Here is a 20,443-nt window from a genome sequence, read left to right as displayed (position 1 = left end):
ATCGGCAGGCGGACTCTCAACCACTGCGCCACCAGGGAAGCCCCAAGGCATTCCTTTCTAAAGAGATATTTGTTACAGTCAATTATCCTTGACACACTGAAGTATCTTGATGATACTCAGATAATTAAGATTAAGACCCTAAAAGTAACCGAGCCTTACTTCTAGTCTCTTTGATAAGAACAAAAGTGACAAATGTAAACTAATACTCTAATACTTTAATCCTCTGCCCAAGTGTGCACCCAAATGAGTGTGTATGTGAGAGATCTAATACGCTCCCTAAATTTCACCCAGGCAGGATATTCTAATCTTTACATTTGAAACATTTTGTGCCCTTCCTTGTCTGCCCTCCCTTTTCTGAGACTCCTATTCATCCCACAAGACCCAATTAAGCACTACCATCCAATTTCCCCAAGCAGTTATTTAAACACTCTTCTGGACTCCCAAGATACTTGTGATTCCTCCAATACAGTGCATTTCACATTGCACTGAATTATTTGTATTTCTCCTACCAGATTTTGAGATATTTGTTGCACTGTCATGCACTTAGCACAATGCTGGGCACATAGTAGGTATAAATGTTTGTGAACAAATGAGCAAATGAATGGAGGCATGGATATGAACACATGAATACAATAATCAAACTCCATCCCAGAAGTAGAACGACTCAGGTTTTCCTTAAATCATATAATGATACACATCAGCAATAGCGTTTTTCCTATTTCCACAATCTAATAGGATGTCACAATTCCACATATTTTTCTGCAGAAATATTACCCCATTCACCTCTGGCCTTTTAGATCTAATCCTAACGTAAACTTGGAAACAAAAGATCTACATAGATGAAAAGAGAAAAATAATTCCAAAATACATTTTACATTAATTTTTGCTACATTTACACATTCACTTACTCTATAAAAGTGATGGCTATTTCCCCAAATCTATTTACCTTCTTTCCCAATGAGATCAGTCTTTTCAAGTTTTCCCCAATGTTTAGAAACACACCTTTTCCACTTTACAGAGCTTCACACAACTTCATACAAGCAAACTCCTCGGGCTAGTTTCCAGCGTATTTAATAACAGTATCATTGCCCGTTTCTCTCTTTCCTTCTCTGCATCTCATCAGGATGAAAAGGGGACGTGTGAGTGTCCCCCCCATTCTCACAACCACAAACGCAGTGGAAAGTGACTCCCGGCCACCGAGGAGATGGTCTCCCCTGTGCCTCCACACACCTGCATGAGGTACGGACCACGGGCAAACCAGGCCGGCTGCTGGGAACAGACGGTCCTGCTACATAACGTCATGCGCGCAGAGCACCCTGTGGGCCAGGCAGGCAAGACTCGGGAGCGAAGCCTGCAGAGTCCTGAGATCCAGAGCAGGAGCCATTGGGGCCACCCAAGTCCAGCCCTTGGTTTCGCGGACGGGAGGAGCAGGCAGGGCACCCACTGATGTCCTCACGCCCGTCGCCATGCCCCCCCAGACACCACCTTCTCCAGCCTCGGCCACTCCCCCTGGGGCTGGACATTCGGACGACGCGTTACAGCCCAGCTCAGCACGGGGGTGGCAGGGAGGGACCCCTCCCTCCAGCAGGGCCCTAGGGACACGCTGACCTCAAGGGCTGCACCTCCAGAGCCAGTGAAACCACGAATGAACCACGACGTTCAATCGGCTTCAACCCAACATGTGCGGGGCCCGGGCTGTGGCAGGGCGGGGCGGGGGGGGCGACCGACATTCAAAAGAAAGCTGCAGCCCAGGCCCTCGACACGCTGGGGACACGGCCACACGGCCACAGCGGAAGCGTACATTCCTCGCGTGAGGACGGAAACACAAACAAAGCATCCCCGGGGCCCAGAGGACAACACAAGCAACGCTGACCAGAAACCAGGGTCCGAGTTAGGGGTGTGGGGAAGCTCTTGCAGAAAAGGCAGCATCTTCACGGAATCTGAAAGAAAGAAGGCTGCCTCCGCAGGCACAGGGGGAGGGGACGGCAGGGCGGGCGCGAGGGGGACCTGACGGCGCGGCCCAGCAGACCGCAAGTGTCCGCAGAAGCACAACGAGGCGGACGCGGCCCACACAGGGACGGGGACACAGACGACGCAGCAAAGCGGACCAGCAGCGCGGTTCGGGGAGAGGACACGGCGGGACGGGGGGCCCGGCCTGCGGGGGCTTGAGGGCCCCGAGCGGGAAGCGGCCCGGGCCTGCGTCTGAAGGGACCCTCCCACCAGGGTGGGGAAGGGGGCGAGCGTGGACGCGGGAGAGGCTGGGGCAGCGCAGCCGCCTGGGACGCTTTCCCGCGGCGCGGAAGCGTCCTGGCCGCGCTGGCCGCCCAGCAGGGCCCGCGGTGAGAAGGGACGGAGAGGGACTGGGCCCGTCCCGCTCTGCTGGGTGCAGGCGGAGCCTGAAAGGCCCTCAGTCAGGCAGCAGGGCCTCCAGTCCGGCCTCCCCGGAGACGGCCTCCCGGCCTGGCTGCCGCCCCGTTGTCAGCGGGTCTCGTCCCAGCGGGGCTCAGAGGGGGCCTCAGGGAGGAGGCCGGCAGCAGGGAGGGGGCAGGCGGCCCCCGGAAGCGCCCCTGCGCCAGGCCGAGGCCTCACGGACGCAGGGCCGTCGGCTGCCCGCGTGGCCCGAGGGCTGAGGACGAGCAGCCTGGCCTCTGTCTACTCACACTCATCGCTGCCTTCAAAACACTTCGCCTTGGGGCTTCCCTTCCCTTCCCTGGTGGCGCAGTGGTTGGGAGTCCGCCTGCCGATGCGGGGGACGCGGGTTCGCGCCCCGGTCCGGGAGGATCCCACGTGCCGCGGAGCGGCTGGGCCCGTGAGCCGTGGCCGCTGAGCCTGCGCGTCCGGAGCCTGTGCTCCGCAACGGGAGAGGCCACAGCAGGGAGAGGCCCGCGTACCGCAAAAAAAAAAAAACACTTTGCCTTAAGGCGCGTTTTATAAAATAACGTAACATATATGAACTATGCGTTACATATGCAATTTTCAAATAATTTAAGATGCAGTGTTGAGATCCACACTCAAAAAATCTGGAGACCACGGTGATAAACTACAGTCCCTTCCACCCACCCACAAAAGGTCAGACTGCGACCCAACACAGAAAGCCTTCTGCTGAGCCCAGCTATGACTGACTTAATTAAATCCACGTTGTGGACCTAAAAGTGAAGGGAAAAGTGAGGGGTGACAAAAGGAGAACATCACTCCATGTTTTAAAAATCTAAAAGCTTCCTTACATCTTGAATCTTTGCACTTAAAAGCACTGACGAAGATAATTTAGGAAGTAAATAACTTCATCTAGACCAAGAACTGTGTTTAAAAAACTAAACTCAATCCTATGCTTAAAAACCTATTTTAACATAATCCATTCTCTCGAGGAAGCACTTTTTTAAAAAGACAAATGTCTAACAAAGTCAATCAATCTACATTCAAATTTTACCAAAGCAGAAAAACCATCCTTGTGTCATGAAAAATGGTGGGTGTTATATTCAAACTATACCATTTATTGTCTCCTGGAGTTTCTGAGTAAAAGTTGGATACTACTCCCAACCCTTGTGTGTGTGTGTGTGTGTGTGTGTGTGTGTGTGCATGTATGTGTGTGTATTTACTAGTATGTGGATTAAAAAAAAGGGTATCTAGAAAAAATTTCTCCTGATTCTACATAAAAATGCCCTTCATTTCTGCCAACAGAGGACTCCAGAACTTCTCCCATTCTAAGCGTCTTTTAATTTTCAAATTTTTGTAGATTGTAGCCACAGTTCTCATATTGCAGATAATATGGATTAAATCCCCATTTGACCACCAATAATGGCAACAAGAAACTAAAGGCTGACTTCACTACAAATCTTTTGTTGAAAACTCAAGTTATATACAATAACTGAGAACCTAGTATTCACACTCATACCTTTAGCAAAAATGTATCAAGTTCCTACTGTGCAGTAAAGAGATACACAGTCTGCCCCTCCTCTCAAAGCAGAAGCGGGGGGCTCTCGTTCATTTCTGCCCCCCCAACCCTGGCACCTAGAACCGTGCCTGGCGGGCTACAGTGAGTGCTCTTCTTTGCCTCACCCAAGGAGCTTACGACCCGGTGGAGATGGGAAGTAAGACAGGGGAAGAAAGAAACTCATAACACTTGCAAATAATTATTATATTTTTATATTCTTATTCACATACAAGAATATCTGACAATAATTTCCATCTCCCTTCTCTCTCTACATAATGAAAACTTCATGTAGCTCAGAGAAAGGGTTTATACTCACTGCACGGTCTATTTCTAGTTTTAATTACAATGCTTGGCAAAGCTTGGAAGATCATTTCAATTCGTTTCAAAAATAACTCCCATTCAATACAAGAAGATGGGATTTTTCACAGTTGTGAATTTTTTATTTCCTTGACAATGAAAATGGCTTGGCATATAAATAAAGCATTTGCTTAGAAACTTTGGTCTTGTGAAGATCCAGGGCTGATATCTATTAATAAAAATGAAGTGGTTTTCTTCAAAAAGTGAAAACCTACACTCCCCTTCCCACCACTGTTTCATTTCTATTTATAAGCTAGAGAAAGAGCAGCTCCCAGCAAACGTGAGTCAGGAAGGCTGGCAAGGTCTCTCACGGTACTTACCGATCCGTACAGCTCTCCCTTCTCATTCATGCCGAGGTAGAGTCCGCTGTCCACGCCTCGAATGCTGACCAGGCCCACCGCTATACTGATAAACTCCAGGATGCCTGTGAGACCAACAGCAGAGGGAAACAGGTCAGAGCACAGAGCATCTCCCCTGGAGCGTCCACATCCCTGGGAGCATCTAAGAGGAGGGCCGCACCTTCACTCGAGAAGGGTCTTCTCTTAAAACCACTGCCCCAAAGAATTGATTTTTCAACTAAATTTTATCTTACAGTAACGAGACAAAAATACTTATCAACACGACACATAACAAAATATTTTTTAAGTAAAAGAGCTAGCATTTACATAGGTATGGCGAGAAGTGACATGTCAGGAAACAAAGGCACATGTTCTAATTAACTTAAAAGAGTATAATGTATGAGAAAACTTACTTCCATTTTAAAAATGTGAAATTAAGTATCTGTGTATGGCCATGGATTGGGAAAAACAAGTTCTGTTCAGAGAAGGGTCTATGCCCCTCATAATGAGAATAGGAGATGCCAACCAAAGACTTGTTTGGTTTACACCGAAAGTTATCCAGCTCTCTATTGTATAACTGTATTGAGCTCCATCTGGAAAACTAAAAAGCCCACACATATCCCAAATATTTCTGCTTAAACAAAGTACTGATTTTCACTGTGCTTATCTAAGCCCCAAAGAGATAGTTAAGCAATTAAGATAACACAATATTCTGGGGGAAAAAAATGCTGATTCCAAAAATGCTCTTGATTTCAAATAGGCATGGAATACTATATCCCAAAATCAAATCAACATAACGATCTTCTTTTATTTCCTCCTTTCACCTTGCTTACCTCACTAAGAATAACAATACCTAAGCTGGGCATGAACCCAGAATTCTGTGGTCATACAACAGCAGTTCCAGGTTCTACAACCGTATTGTTGTTTTAACAAGATTACCCAGTGGTATATTGGGACGATGCTAATATCACTCATGCTCAGCCATTTTTTCCATTTTGTCTTAAAGTGCTACACTCTGTGTAAACCTTGTATTAACACATACCAAATACTGAGTTGTTTTTAAAAATATCTCCAAATATTAAAAAATTTACTTACATTTAAGAGTTTAGAAAGAAACTAAGGGTAACCCTGGGCTAGAGTCAGTCTCATGTGACTCACAGAAAAGCACTTACATGTATTTTTAAACAATTAATTTTGCAACTCTCACAAAATAGACTGTGTCGCAATCACAAGAAGATGTGAACTACATAAATCTAATAAAGCAAAGGTTCCAAGGTGATAGACAAAGGGAAAGAGATTTCTTATAAAGAGGTATTCCTAATTCTGTTATAAGCACAAAATGCAACAAATATTTTGAGCTTACAGTTTACAGAATGTCTATCTGGACCTGCAAAACTATGTATTTTAACAGAATGTGAAATAGCGTGTGGATAAATATAAAGAGAAGTTACAAATTGCGTTCTGGATCTGATAACCTGTGACGCTCTAGTGAAAAATACATCTGAAATAAGTTCATTACCAGCCATTCCTACCTCACAAACCAAATGGAAAGACAAATAAGGCAGTAGTTCCATGAGAGTCATTTCTTGTGAGATGCACGCCCTTATTGATGAATCATTTTATTTCGTTATACTACGTCTAACTCTTATGATTAAAACTAACTTACATTGTAGCATTTTATTACTATAGGAGTCACACACATGTGAATCTCTTCTTAGCTACCTGAAAACATACAATATAAGTCATAGTTATCCTGAAATAGTATAAGGAATTCATTAATGTCCAATTTTCATTGTAAAATGAAAACATTTGGCCCCTGTGCATCTGACCGATTTAACACACCATGTCAATAAAACTGAAAGTCATAAAACTAAAATAAACAATACTTGCAAACTTCTAAGAGGGCATCTGATGATCTTTCTCTTTTCCCTAAACAGGAGGCAGCTGTGAGACTATTAACTGACATTGCCCATCAGACCTAAGAAAAAATAAGTGCAAGTGATTTCACAAAACCACGTAACTGGCTAGTCAGCAGAACATCAGGACTAATAATATCAACAGCGACAATCCTAACAACTGGACTCCTCGAGCATCTAGTCTGTGCCCAGTGAGAGGCCTGATGCCATTCAGCCCTCAGAACAGCCCTAGGCATTACCATCTGCTAATCTCCAGATGACACGTGGGGACACTAGGTTCAAGGATAACTTGCCCCCAAGCAATCAGACTCCAAAGCCTAGGTCCTTACTGACTAGGTACACCTTCCCATCACTTTTACCTTTTCCCACGGATCCGTGATTTCTGTACCCCTTTTATATACTTATTCCCTCACTAGTGACTGGAAGATGTTACCTAGGTGAGACTCTGCAGGCCCAGCACGCAGGACTAGAAGCAAAGGAAATGAGGGGCACGTGAGCTCCTGGGACCGTGCTCTCAGCACACAGAACTTGGGAAGGTGGGCACCTCCTGTGTGTGCAGACTATTCACACTTTGTTCTTCGTGCAGATTGGTTTTTTTTTTTTAAAGGACTTAAGGTCCGAAATGATTATTACACATTTTGGAAATGAAGGTAGTCAGATATCTATCTTGTTATCTCTTTCTGGCATCAGCAAGATATGCACTCACTCATTCAATCAGCAAACTAAGGAGTGACTGTGTTGTAAGCCAAGCACCATGGCCTTTGCTGAGGGTATGAAGATAAACAAGGTCCAGCTTACACCCGCAAAGAGCTTCCTGTCTAGTGGGAGGAAGGACAAATAACCAGATAAATGTAATAATGTGGGAAATGCGGTGAGAGGCAGGTGTTCAGGGTACACTCAGTGTCCAAGGGTGGTGGCTCACTCAGGCTGGACAAGAGAGTCAGAGGGGCTTCCTAAAAGGAATCGGGCCAAGACAAGCCTCCTAGGGGTGCTCCACATGAGAAGGAACTACATCTAGGGACCCCAGGTGGAAAAGGTTTCATCATCGCAAACCAGCACCCCTATCTCTGCAGCTCCTTGAGAAGCAGAGACCTCGAAAGAGCAGCCCAGCTTTTTATAAGGCCACCTCATGATCCGAGGACAAGCAGAACTCAGAACGTCTGAGTCACAGCCGTTCCCTCACGTGCAGAGAGGGCCGAAGCTGCAAGGCCAGAAAGACCTGGCCACCTGGTAACCAGCTCCCGCCCCCCGCAGACTGCAATCCTTATCATTCCTGCCACCGTCGTGTCCACCATGAACTCTAGAACCTCAGCCGGGTCAGCTCACCTCTCCCTGGGCCTGAGCCACTGCCGAGCAAGTGTCCCAACCACACTGAGTTGAGCGGGGCCGCTCCCCCAGTGTCTGTTCAGGAAAAGCCCAGGAGGAGGCATCTGTGTAGAAACGGTGACATGCTTCACCATCGACAGGAGAGGCACGGAATGAAGGAAAGAGCTAGGAAGACAAGAAGGAGGAAAGGGAGGGAGGGTATGGTGGGGCTGTGCCTGAAATTAAAGTGTGGCCCTCACGTGTCCCAGGGTGGCCCATGTCCCTTAGGCAGTTCAGAAGGGCCACAGCAATGGGCCGTGATGGAGTGGCCTGGGAAGCATGAGGTCAGTGACGAGCGGCATCTGGCGATTCCCCTTCACGACAGGCAACGGCTCCAGGGAGGATGCACTCACTGGGCCCAGGAAGCCTGGCGGGGGCTGGCGGGGTCCACGGTCATCTGGGGTCCGCGCGAGGCCAGGTCAGTTCCTGGGACCACTTCAGGAAAACGACCTCAGCAGAGCATCATCCTCGCCCCGGACTCACTAGGTAGTAATTCTCAGCCCCCAAGCTCTGTTCACGTGGACCATGACCCCAAAGCTGGCCCAGCTCCCAAGAGCCCCTCTGCATGGGCCTCACCTCCACGCTGGCCATGGGAAGTGGGGGGGCCAGCCCAAGCAGCTCCACTCTGGCCCGTGTTAAACAACGCTCCAGCCTAAAAGCCCCCAACACTTAACAGAGCTGCATTCTTCAGAGGACAAGAATGTGTGCAGACTGTGGAGAGAGGCCTGACACGAGGCTTTCGAAAATAGATTAACCCCCCTACAGAGCTCCCTGCTGGCCGGGAGAATCCCGCACCAGGGTTGCCAAATCAATCAGCTCACAGCCCCAATCCCAGCAAGCCCGAGTCTGCAGCAACTTGAGCAAATCCCAGAGTTCACGTGGGAAATGACTAGCTGAATGGGAGCCATAACCCCACCGATTTTTCGAGAATCTGAACCTATCCTGAAAACAGCTCCTTAAATAGGCAGCCTTTCCCTTACTGAGATATTGAAGAGCCAGATACCCAGAACGGCATTGTTTCAAGTGCGAAACCCTGGAAGTAAGATTTTTTTGAACCTCTTTCTTTTTAAAGCATACTGTTATCATGTTTCTCCGCTCTGGTACAACTTCACCTGAGCCCTGGACCCGGCAGCCCCAGCCGGGAGCCCTGGTCCTGATGCAGGCGGCCTGGCGGAGCTGCACTCGGGCCGGAAGACGCCCTGCAGGGAAGCAGGCATCTCCGCACCAGGCCGGGGTCACCCCGCTCAGGCTCCTCGAGCCAAATAACGGATCAGGCCCGACGCTCACTTCTTTATTTTTCCACATTACCATTTCCTCAATTGATTTTCTGCTCACTTTTTCCGTCTAGCAAGTACTCTAAAGAGAAAAAAAAAAAAAAGGAAACGACCCGTCTGGCTCCCCTGGCCTATATCACCCAGAGATACGAGTCCCGGGTCCCTTTCTCCAGGCTGGGCCTCAGCTCCACGCCAGCACCCCCGAAAGGAAAACAAAGAGCTCCCTCTAGGTCCTACCTAAGTTGTCACCGCGCGGCTCCTGCTGGGACAGCAGTAAGGTCCCCCCCCACGACCCGCACCGCCGCCGCAGTGCCACCGCCACGCTTGCCAGCAGCTGCGGTCACCTGCGGCTGCGGGGGGTAGCACGTCATTTTCCCCGCACGCTTCCTCCTGCCTTTCCATTCCAGGTAGAAAAGGCACCTTCTGTTTTAATCAGGGTGCAAACCCCCCTCGCCCCTACCCACAGCTACTCTTTCGTATGGACTCGGAAGAGAAACCGGGGGTGCATTCGAAGTCCCCAGAGCGCAGCGGGCGAGGAAGGGGGCGCACGAGGGGGAGGGGGAGGGCCCAAGGTAAGGCGGGGGGGCGGGGGCGGGAGCGCCAGGTGCGACGGCCGCAGCCCCGCCCCGGGTCCTAGCGCCCGCCCGCCGCCTCCGGCGCCCCGGGCGGGGCCGGGAGCCAGGGTGGGAGGCTCGGCCGCAAGGCGCTGCAGAGGTTGCTAATATTGGGACCTGCCGCAGCGGGAGACCGCGGCACTGCTGTCACCCCGGGGGCGCTCCTCCCTGCCACCGGATGGAAGCTGAAATAAGCCTCCCGCCTCGCCCTCCTTCCCCGCCCCCACTGCGCACACCACCCACTCAGCCGCATCCAAACCCGGGTGAGGGCGCGGCGAGCGCCGGGCGCGCCCCTCCCCCGCCGCCAGCTCCCGGCCGACCCCCGAGCTCGGGCCGGGCCCCCACCCCACCCCCGGCCGGGCTTCCGCTGCCCGGCCTCCCACCCAGCACTGCGCCTACCAGCCCGCCGGCAGCGCCGGGCGGGCAAGGAGTGGACGTGTCACCTCCGGGGTCGGAGGTGGGGTGCCGAGGCCGGGTTTTTGTTTTACGGTCTCTGTTCAGCCACCGTGCCAGCGTCCTTGCCGGCTGACCCCAGAGCGCGCCTCTCGGCTCCCCGCTTTCCGGTCCCCGGTCCCCTCCATCCACCCTGGTCCCTCTCTGTCCCCGTGGCGGAGTCACCGGATTCCTAATGACTCGGCTGCGTGTAGCGAACGTCCTACACGAAAGGTGACTGCGTTTAAAAAAAAAAAAAAAACCCACGGTGGGGGCGGGGTGGAGGAGCCCCAACCGGAGCCTCCCCGCCTATCTGCGCGGGTCCCGGGCGCTCCCGGCCCGGGCTCGACTGCACACCAGGCCGCCGGCCGCACTCGGGCGCCCACCGCGGGCTCCCCGGGCCGGGGCCCGGCCGCGCAGGGCGCGGAGAGGGGCGCGGGGCCCCGCTCGGGAGCGGTAACAATGGCACGCGGCCCCCGCCGCCTGCGCCGCCCTTTGTCCCCCTCCCTTCCCCGCGGCTCCCGCCCTGCCGGCCGGCCGACCCACCTCCGGCGCCGCGAGCCCACCGCTCCCGAGACCCGGCTGTGAGCGTCGAAGGAGGGAGAAGGGTCCGAGACGGGACGGGGCTCAGGGGCCTCGGCCCCGCCACCGAGTCCCCCGCCGCGCGCGCCTCCGGCAGCTCCCACCCCGCGCGCGGCCGCGCTGCCCGGGCGGCGGCTGGATCCGCTGGACCCGCGCTCACACGCGGCGAGCGCGAAGGGACGCGGCTCGGGCAAAAGGAGCCCGACCCCTAAGCGCGGCCGGAGCGCGCCAGCCGGCCGGGCGCCCGGGACACAGCGGTCCCCGCAGCCGAGGGCGCGCGGGGCGGGGGCAAGCCGCCGAACCCGAGCGCGTCTAGGACCGCGCGGAGTTGGCCGGCGGCCGCCGAGTGGCACCTGCCGGCCGGCGCGCCGGGGACCCGTCTGGGCTCGGCGCCCCCGCCCACGGCCGCCCCGGGTCCTGCAGCAGCCCCGGGAGCGGCCGCAGAGAGCACTTTAGGAAAGTTTCGTCCCCGCTCCGCAGCGGCCAGAGCTGCCTCCGCTTCTCGGGGCTACGTTTCCGTAACTGAAAGCTGCAAAGCAGAGAAGGGAGGCAGCCCGCGGTTCACGCCGGTAGGTTCAGTGCGGGGTGAGCCGAGGCAGAAAATCCCGGGGCTCGTGCATCCGGGACCAGCCCCGTCTCAGGCCCGAACCGTCCTCACCTCCGGCATCGTCTGCGGCCCACGAACCTACACAGATAGTTTAGATCGCGTTCAACATCTGGCGTTAAAGCTTGAGGAAGAGAAATCACCACAGGACTTTGTTTTTACGACCTAGTTTAAGTGTTGTCAGGTGGGTTTACTCAATAAGTTAACTCCTTGCAACAGTCCGGTTGCCCAAACGCCCCCTCTCCTTTTTTTATTTCTTTTTTTTTTTTTTTTTTTTTTGGTAAGTAAGGAAAAAACCCGAGTCGCCCCTCCACCATCAGTTCCCCCCACCCCGGGACTGTGCTCGCCGAGTCGCTGCTGTCGGGCTCAGGGTGGCCCAGCAGGCACGTGTGTGCACTCATTAAAGGGGGCAGTCACCAGCCCTCGGGTCTGCAGCCATCCATGCTGAGTCACAAATACCCTCCTCGGGAAATGAAATCCTCGGAATGCCCTTTAAAATTAGCTCGCAGCTTTTGCACGGGCGCACACACTCACACCAGAGCCACACAGGGCTGCACGCCATGGAAATTACAGAGCACAGGGAATAACTCGTGGCTGGAAGGACAAACGCCCCTGGTGAGCGCCCTGCCCCTTCCCGAGTCATTTTCCCCCAGTGCCTCTGCCCCTGCAGCCCAGAGTCTAAAATACGACTTTAGTCCTCTTCCCAACAGAACAATCAGCAACCTTCGCCTAAAGGGTTCCAGACCCTCACGGTGGGAATAAGCAATACGCTTAATTTAAAATTCAAGCAGGATACTTATTGGAGGAAAAAAGGGAAGGGGCAAAAACTTCATTTGACACAAGATGATAACCACTGCCTTCAGGAAAATGCATTTTAAGTTCTCAGTAGTTAATCATTAAAGCTTTAAACTCGTGGAATCAGTCCATTCAAAAGAAACTTCCTAAACCCGATCTTCCCGTGTATCTGATGCAAAAGAACTAGGGGCTTGTGTTATATTTATAAATCATGCCCTCCTTTACAAAGAAAAAAAAAAGCCTTTCAGTGGAGACCCGCATCAGTGCCAGGGGCAGATCTGCAATTCCGGAGGCTTCCCTCCCCCCACCCCACCCCCTTGAGCTAGCAAGACCGAGACAGACCGAGACAGAGAGAGGGAGAGACCCCTTCCTGCATCCCCCGCCCAGCCACCTTCTCGGCAGTTACAATCCGAACATGCCAGCACGGACAGTAAAGGGTTAATGGTGTACCTACCAAATCGGCTGTGGTCTTTCCTGGTTCCCTGGATAGTACCATTGGGGAAGATTTCTAAGTGAAATCCAGTCCTGCAGTAGAGCTGCCTCCGCCTGAGAATCCCCTTTAAATGATCCAAGTCCGTGACTGCAGGTCCCCTGGGAAGCCCCCCTGCTTCGGACTGACCCAGGTGGTCACTTAACAAAACCGGGCTGTCCGCCGGCAACACGGGCACATTCCCAAACGGTGCCGCATCCTGCACACCGAAATAGTTCCCAACTTCACCTAGGGGAGCCATCAGAAGACTCGGCTTTCGGAGCACAGCGATAAACAATAATGATGGTGCCAACCCAGGAGCTATTAGGCGAGGTATATCCAACTCCCCTCCCTTACTGCAGTTGCAGAGAGAGAAAAAAGGTCCTTTTCTTCAATCCATTAAATGGATAAATAAAAGTCATCTGCTGTTTCACTGGCACAGGTTCAAGGTCAAACCACGGATAGTCTAAGAAGCCACCACTTTATACTCACACACTGACATATTGATAAACGTATCTATGTATCTCTACAGATAGATTCCGCGGCTCTCAGCAGGCAGGAAGGTCTTCATCCCATCCGACCGTAATAAGGAAAAAAAATCCGTAGTTTCTCCATTTGGTTTGAGATCAGAATGACCATAGCAACTTAAATGCCTAGGCGTTATTATAGGGGGTTTTAAGATGCACGGGCTACGTCAGAATTTACGGATCCAGGAAGGCATGCGCCGTTTTCACTCTAACCGACTCTGCAGATATCAGCAGGAATCCTTCAAGGGGGAAAAAAAAAAATCTCACGTTGGTGGCGGCGACAAATCTGCCCCCGTCCTCCCTCCAAAAATGAGAATAATGGTAATAAAACAAAAAGAAGGAAAAACTTTAGGCGTCCAAAGCTGGTATCCAGAATTCTCCAGGGGCTCGGCAGGCGTCCATTGGCTTAGCGCGGGCGGCGGGCGGCGGCGGGACCGAGGGGCGCCGCGGCGGGACCCGCGTGCCGCCGGCGGCCGCGAACAGGTGTCGCCGCGGGCGCGGGGCGAGGTGGCCGGCGAGCGCTCCTCCTGCGCAGCCCCGCGGCGCGCAGAGTGGCGCAGGCAGCGGCATTGGGCTGGGTTTAAGGTAGCGCCGCGCCGCCCGCGCTCCCCGCGGTCCTAGCGCCCGCCTCGCCCGCCGCGCTGCGGCAGGCCCCGCGCCGCGTGCCCGAGCGCGGGACCGGGGGCGCCCTGAGCCCGGGCCTCACAAAGGGAGCGGGAGGCCGGAGCCTCGGGCCTCCGGGGCGGCCGCCCTACTGCGGAGTCGAAGCCGGGAACCGAACCCTCGCCCGATGCGGTGGCGGAGGTGCAGACTGAAATCGGGAGACTAGTTTTCACTTGGGCTCTGATGCTACTTTGCGTTATGAAATAAAACTTAGCTGAGAGTTGGAGGTAAGGGGGTTGGTCTAATGAGCTTGAACGGACACCGCAGTTCCTCTCTCCTTCCTCCTGCAGACACACAGGCGCAAGCTGTGCGGCAGGTGAGACGGGGGTGTGCGCCCAGCCCCCTCCCACGCGCACACACAGGCCGCTGTGGCCGCGCTCCCGGTCTGGTTCGGGGCTTCCTGGGCATCTCGGGCCGGCGCTGCGTTTAGGTCCCGCCCCGCGGTGCGGCCGGCTGGGGGGCGCCAGAGCACCGCCTCTGTCCCCGAGCTCGCCTGGCGCGCGTCTGCGGAGAGTCCGGGTGCAGGAGCGCGCGCCGGGGGCTCCCTACCCCGAACCGCGCTCCGAGGGCGAGCAGGGCCTGCCCTCGGGGACGCGAGAGGCGAGGTCCCCGAGTCCCCCACGGCCCGAAGCCGCCGCTGAACCGGGGGAGCCCGGCGCGGGGCGCGCCCGGGGTCGCGGCCGCTGCTTCCTGCTCTGCCCCCGCGGGGCGCATGTGGAAGCCTGAGCCCCGAGCCCGGGTCCCGGTTCTGCTCGCGGCCGGCGGCCTTCGCGCCCAGCCCGGGGCCGGGACAAAGAAACCCGCCGCCCGAGCCGCCCGGGGGCCGCGCGGCGCTCTCTGCGCCCGATCCCCGCGGGGCCGGCTGCAGCGCGGCGCCCCGACGCTCGCCCCCAGCCTGCCCGCGCGCCCCGCTCGCCCCTGCTCCTCTTTGTTCACATTGTCTTAGAAAGGGCCCGACTCTCGGGGCGAGCTGGTGAAAGTTGCCGAGACAGAGCACCGCTCCAGACCGCGGGACGTGCGAGTGAGAAGCAAAGTCGAAAGCAGCCTAGGACCCCTGCGCGGGGAAGGGGAACCGGAGCCTTTTTATGGGGAGAAGTCGGATCCGCCTCGGCGGTCAGCTCGAGGCTGGCGGCGAAGGACGGGGCTGGCCCTACTCGGGACGGAAGGCTTTCGCCGGAAGATGAAAGGGAGCAATGAATTTGCAGATTTCTCGGGCGCCGGAGGTGCCGGCGACCTGGAGCGACCTGCCCCTGCCCCCCGGGCGGGAAGGTGTGCTTGGCCCGCCGGGAGGAAGGAGGGGGCGCAGTGTCCTCCCTCTCCGTTCCCACACCCTTTGCCGCAGTCCCGGGTCATGGGGCGTCCGGGGCTGCCTCGTGCGTCTCGCTTACGCGTTTAGTGAGCTCCAGAGCCCTGCCCCGTGGTGTTCACAGCAGTCACGTCGGCGGTGGGCTTTAACCTTAACTGCTCAGTGGCAGATACAAGAAGCTGGGGAGGAAGTGTCACTTCTCATAAAGCACCCGAGTAGCTCGCATTCATCACCCAGGCGTTACTGGACTGCTTGGGTACAAGGCGCGGGGTTGGTTACTTTTTGGTAGAGCCTAATGAAGAAAGACAGGCAGGCAGACCGAGGGAGCGATGGAGACAGGGAGACGCTTGACAGGGCCAGACGAGCAGCTCGTGGACATGTCCACTGAAGACAGGCCTGGGACAGTTTCCACCAGCTGTCTCCAAGCACATTCTTTCGGTCTGAATTTAGACCGTCAGCCAGTGAGCAGAGACCATTTCCGCTTCCGAAGCCTCGGCAGCCCGGTGACTGTCCCTTTAAAAGCGATGCGGCCGTGGGCGAGCGGGCTGGGTGCTGGTGGCTGGAAGCCGCCTCCTCGGGCGCCTCTTGCCCACTGCAGTTGCTTAGCCCGCGTTTCCTCGCGGCTCCAACTCCAGCTGCAGGAAGCCTGTGCTGCTCCCTCGCCCCGTGAACTTGCCCATCGGGCTTCTCCCCCCTGCTTCTCTTGGGTCGAGCTTTCCTCTTCCAGTAACAGGCACGGTATCCTTCCTTTCACCGATCACATCCCGTTTCTCCGGACCTCACCCACTGCCCAGGGCTGACTCCCTCAAGATCTCGCCCAGCCCCGCCGTGGTCGAGAGCTCCGCTCACAAATACTCTTCAGTTAGTACACAGACGCTAAGCTCCAAGAGGACTGAGGCCTTGCTTCCTAGAGACAGGTGGTGTAATTGGCTTAATAACACCGCCTTGGAAGACTGTCGTTAGGAATAAAAGAAAAAAGGCCCATGAAACAGGCAGCACACAATAGACACTTAAGACACGGTAGCTATTCGTACACTACTCCTAATACAGCTCCGTGGATTTTTCTGCTGCCCATGGGGTATTTTGCAAATGGTATCATTGATTTGAACCCCAACGGTCCTTTAGGCTACCTCTTCCCAGCATATTAATCCCTCTTGTTTCTCCTTTTTCCAGTTTGTCACCTGTCTTTCCTGCTGATAATTTGGGACTGAGACCCAAATAGGAGAAGTAACAAGGGAAGTGAAGAGAGATCCGGAGGGGAATGCACACTTGGATAGGGGTCTGCACGTCTGGACCCGGCTTCCCCCACCCCACCCACTCCCTGTGATTTCGCGTTCCCCCCTCGCGGAACTGCTGAGCGGACGCAAAGACGGGTTTAGGAGGCATGTGTGTAAAAACGGCCTGGAAGCTATCGAGTCTCTACAGATCCAAGGTGACCATTTGGGAAAAGTGCCCTGTCCACCTCCACTACTTCATTAGCATGTGTCTCCTCCTTTCATTTCCCTGGACCCCCCCAAATGCAGACCCCCACAGAACCCTTTCATTCCTTTCCTACAACAATCAGGTGAGGGTCCTTCTGTGTCCACTTCCCCCATCCTCCCACCCCACAGCCTTTCGTCTACTGGCGGGCTTTGGTGTGGGAGCTCTGAGGAGTGGTAGCTGAGAGCACTGGTTGGGAGGTTCAGGTCTGTTCCCAGTCTGACCCCCATGTCTGACTAGGTTTGAGCTTCAGTGGTTAAGAGGACAGAACCACTGTAGCCAACATTAATCTATGGCTTACTGTGCTCCAGAGGTTCGACTAAGTGCTTTCGTGCTTTATCTTTTTAATCCTCAAAACTACCTTACAAGGTAGGTACTGCTATTGTCCCATTTTACACATGAGGAAACTGGCTTATAAAGGTTGAGTAAGAGGCGCAGTGCCACGGGGCCAAGTCCATAGACCTCAGAGCCCCACGGTGCGGACCCCCAGGTGCCCTCTGTTATACTGCGCATATGCTTCTAAACGTTTAGAAACAGCGTGTTTCCATAAAATAAACGTATAGGAATAAACAGCTTATATACATGTATAAACAACCAGTTAAAATGCATAATTAAGAAATAAAGACCACACTTACAATAGGAAAAGAAAGATAAGATTTCTAGGGAAAAAAATGAACAAAAATGTGCAAGATTTATATGAATAAATGTGTTTAAAGCTCTCTAGGGACACAAAAGAAAACATGAACAAATGGAAAGCCACACAATGTTCTTAGATCGAAAAACTCAATTTCATAAATACGCAACCATTCCTAAATTAATCTAAAAAACACTTAACATCATCATAATAAAAACACCAATAAGTGTTTTTTATTAGAAGAACAGATTGCTAAAGTTAATATACAAAATTAAATTTAAATTGAGAAAAAAAAAATGTTTGAAATTGACAAGAAAAATAAAAGGGTAACTAGCCATACAATATTTTAAATATTTTAAAGCTGTACTAATTAAAACAGAGTAGTATTATCCTATGACTTAATCATATTAGCATATGAATAAAGAGATAAAGCAATAACACAGAATAGGAATTATAGAAATAGAGTCAAATACATATTGGAATTTAATACATGATAATCAATGGGGGGAAAAATGAACTATTGAGTAAATGGTTTTGAAACAACTGAATAGACAACTAGAAAAAAAGCAGTAGTACCTATTCTTCACACTCTACATGAGGGTAAAACCTAAATGGAACAAATATTTAAATTAAAAAAATAAAGCCATAACAAGTACTAAGAGAAATAACGGAAGAATTCCTTTATAATCTGAGTTGTGAAGGCCTTAGTAATTGTATCACAGAATCAAAACATCTAAAAGAGAGTAATGATAAATTCAACCACACACAAAACACTTGTTTAACTGCGCGGGGGAAAACACAAATTTAGGAGATAAATGACAAAATAGAAAAACATGGGCATCTCATATTAAGATAAAGGACTAATTTCCCTAATATATTAAGAGCTCCTACAAATCAGTAAGAAAAATATGACTTCTGGTTTCCAGTCTGACATGCAGAACTCGGAGGTCCCCTCTCCTCACAAAAAGAAAAAAGTTGAACAGACTGAAAGTCAACAACACTTCTTAGATCCATCAAAGAATTGAGGTCACAGGACAAACTGCTGGTCTGGAAACTGGAGAGATAAGACAGACAGATACAGAGAATTCTTACTGGAGCAGAAGCCCACAGCTGGAACCAGTATCAGCAGGAACACTTTAAACTGTAACTGATGAATTGCTGGGAGCTCAGTGTGGACAAGCTGAAAAACCCAGAAGAGGCCCAGTCTTAGACGGGTCCTCACACTCTCCTGAGATTTACCTCCAGACGCCCCATCAGGTTCTCACTGAGGAGATCTGAGAAAAATCCCCTCCTGCTTCCTTCAGGAAGAGGGAGGAAGTAATCATTTTGAAACATGCCCAGAGTTCTCTGTTCTCCTTAACAAAGCCTGCCTTCAAGGGGAGCTATTTTACCAGGACCCAACCCACCTGGTGGGAGGGGAATATCCAACTCCAGCCCACTCCAGCCTTCAATGTGGGGAAGGGAAACACCAGACCCAGGCTCACTGAAAGACGGAGACCTAGTCATGGGACCACAGAACATTTCCGTGTCCCCACCTCACCACCACATCCACAGGGCTTCTGTGTAATAACAGGGATTAGAGCTAAAAGAACTGCAAGACGCAGACCCTATTTAAGGAGTCTCCAGGGAAACCCAAAGACAACAGGGGAGACAGAAACAAGAACACCCGAAGAAATTTTAGCCCTTGACACCATAGCTACTGCAAACAGTAAAAACAGACTAGCTCCTAGCCAGATAAACATAAAACCTGACACTAAAGGACTATCTACCTCAGTAATTTTTACCCAATACATCAAACTAGCTTTCAACAAAAAATTACAAGGCATGCTAAAAGCTTAAAAAAACAAATAAACCAGAGTATGAAGAGACAAGCAAGCACCAGAACCAGACTTAGACAGATTCATATATGACGGAGATTTTGGAATTATCACACCAGGAATTTGAAATAACCATGATCCATATGCTAAGGGCTCTACTGGAAAAAGTGGAGAGCATGCAAGAATAGATGGGTAATGTAAGCAGAGAGATCAAGACTAAAGGAAAGACTCTAAAGGAAATACTAGACGTCAAAAACACTCTAACTGAATGGAGAACGCCTTTGATGGACTCATCCGTAGACTGGACACAGCCAAGTAAACAACCAGTGAGTTTGAATATATGTTAATAGAAATTTCTCAAGCTGAAATGCAAAGATTAAAAGAAAGAAAGGAACAGTGGAACAGAATAGCCAATAACTGTGGGACAATTACAAAAGGTGTAACGTACACATAATGGGAAGATCAGAAGAAGAAGAAAAAAGAATAAAAACAGAAGAAATATTTGAATTGATAACAGTTAAGACATCTCCAAAATTGATGACAGACTCTAAGCCACAGATCTAGGAAGCTCAGAGATACTAAGTAGGAAAAATACCCCAAAAATCTATGCTGTATATCATATTCAACATATCATATTCCATGTCTACAATGTAGACAACCAAAGACAAAGAGAAAATCTTGAAAAGGGCCAGAGAGGGAAAAAAATATCCTATCTATAGAGGAACAAGGGTAAGAATTACATCGGACTTGTCTTCAGAAACCATGCAAGCAAGAAAAGAGTGGAATGAAATATTTAAAGTGTTGAAAGAAAAAAGAAAAATACTAACAACAGGAGAAAATAGTCAGTTTACAGAAAAAGAAATGCAAATGGTTCTTAAACATTAGTAAATATGCTCAACTCCATTCATAAGAAAAAGGAACAAAAAATAAAACTGTGCTGATATACCATTTCTTACCTATAAATTTGACAAATATTAAAAATAATATGAACTGGTGTTAGAGTCTGGGGGATTCAGGCACTTTCATACATTACTGTGGAGATGAAATTGAGACAGCGTTTATGAAGGGCACTTCAGTAATATTTACTAAACTTACAAATACCCAGGTCCTTTGACTCAACAATCTCTCTTCTGGAAATTTATCTTAGATATCTATGGGCACATGTGCAGAATCGTGTGTGTAGAAGATTCCTCACTGAAGCACTACTCGTGGTAGCAAAAGATTGGAAACAGCCCATCAAGAATGTCCATCATGAATGACTGGTCATATGAATTATAATAAACCCATAAGGTAAAATCTTGAGCAGTTTGTTAAAGGGAAAAAAAGGGGGGGGGGGAAGC

General features: G+C 51.4%; 1 protein-coding gene and 1 long non-coding RNA gene across 2 annotated transcripts in view; one reads left to right on the top strand and one right to left on the bottom strand.

The window, feature by feature from the left end:
• FGF9 (fibroblast growth factor 9) overlaps window positions 1-13,610 on the bottom strand; it is a 26,185-nt gene extending 12,575 nt beyond the window's left edge. Inside the window, exons 1-2 of the mRNA XM_007112606.4 lie at window positions 12,663-13,610; window positions 4,609-4,712 (exon numbers count right to left, since the gene is read on the bottom strand). Of these exons, the coding sequence (XP_007112668.1) occupies window positions 4,609-4,712; window positions 12,663-12,939 (381 nt within the window). The 5' untranslated portion in view covers window positions 12,940-13,610. The remainder of the gene's footprint in view (window positions 1-4,608; window positions 4,713-12,662) is intronic.
• A 271-nt stretch (window positions 13,611-13,881) lies between these two features.
• Window positions 13,882-20,386, top strand: LOC114487502 (uncharacterized). The gene is made up of 3 exons (XR_003682651.1): window positions 13,882-14,183; window positions 16,347-16,605; window positions 20,251-20,386. It is a non-coding gene; the product is annotated as an uncharacterized lncRNA (long non-coding RNA).
• The last annotated feature ends 57 nt before the right edge of the window (window positions 20,387-20,443 follow it).

This window comes from Physeter macrocephalus, chromosome 13, assembly GCF_002837175.3.
Source record: "Physeter macrocephalus isolate SW-GA chromosome 13, ASM283717v5, whole genome shotgun sequence".
In the NCBI taxonomy this organism is placed as follows: Eukaryota; Metazoa; Chordata; class Mammalia; order Artiodactyla; family Physeteridae; genus Physeter; species Physeter macrocephalus.
This window is presented reverse-complemented; position numbering and strand designations above follow the sequence as displayed.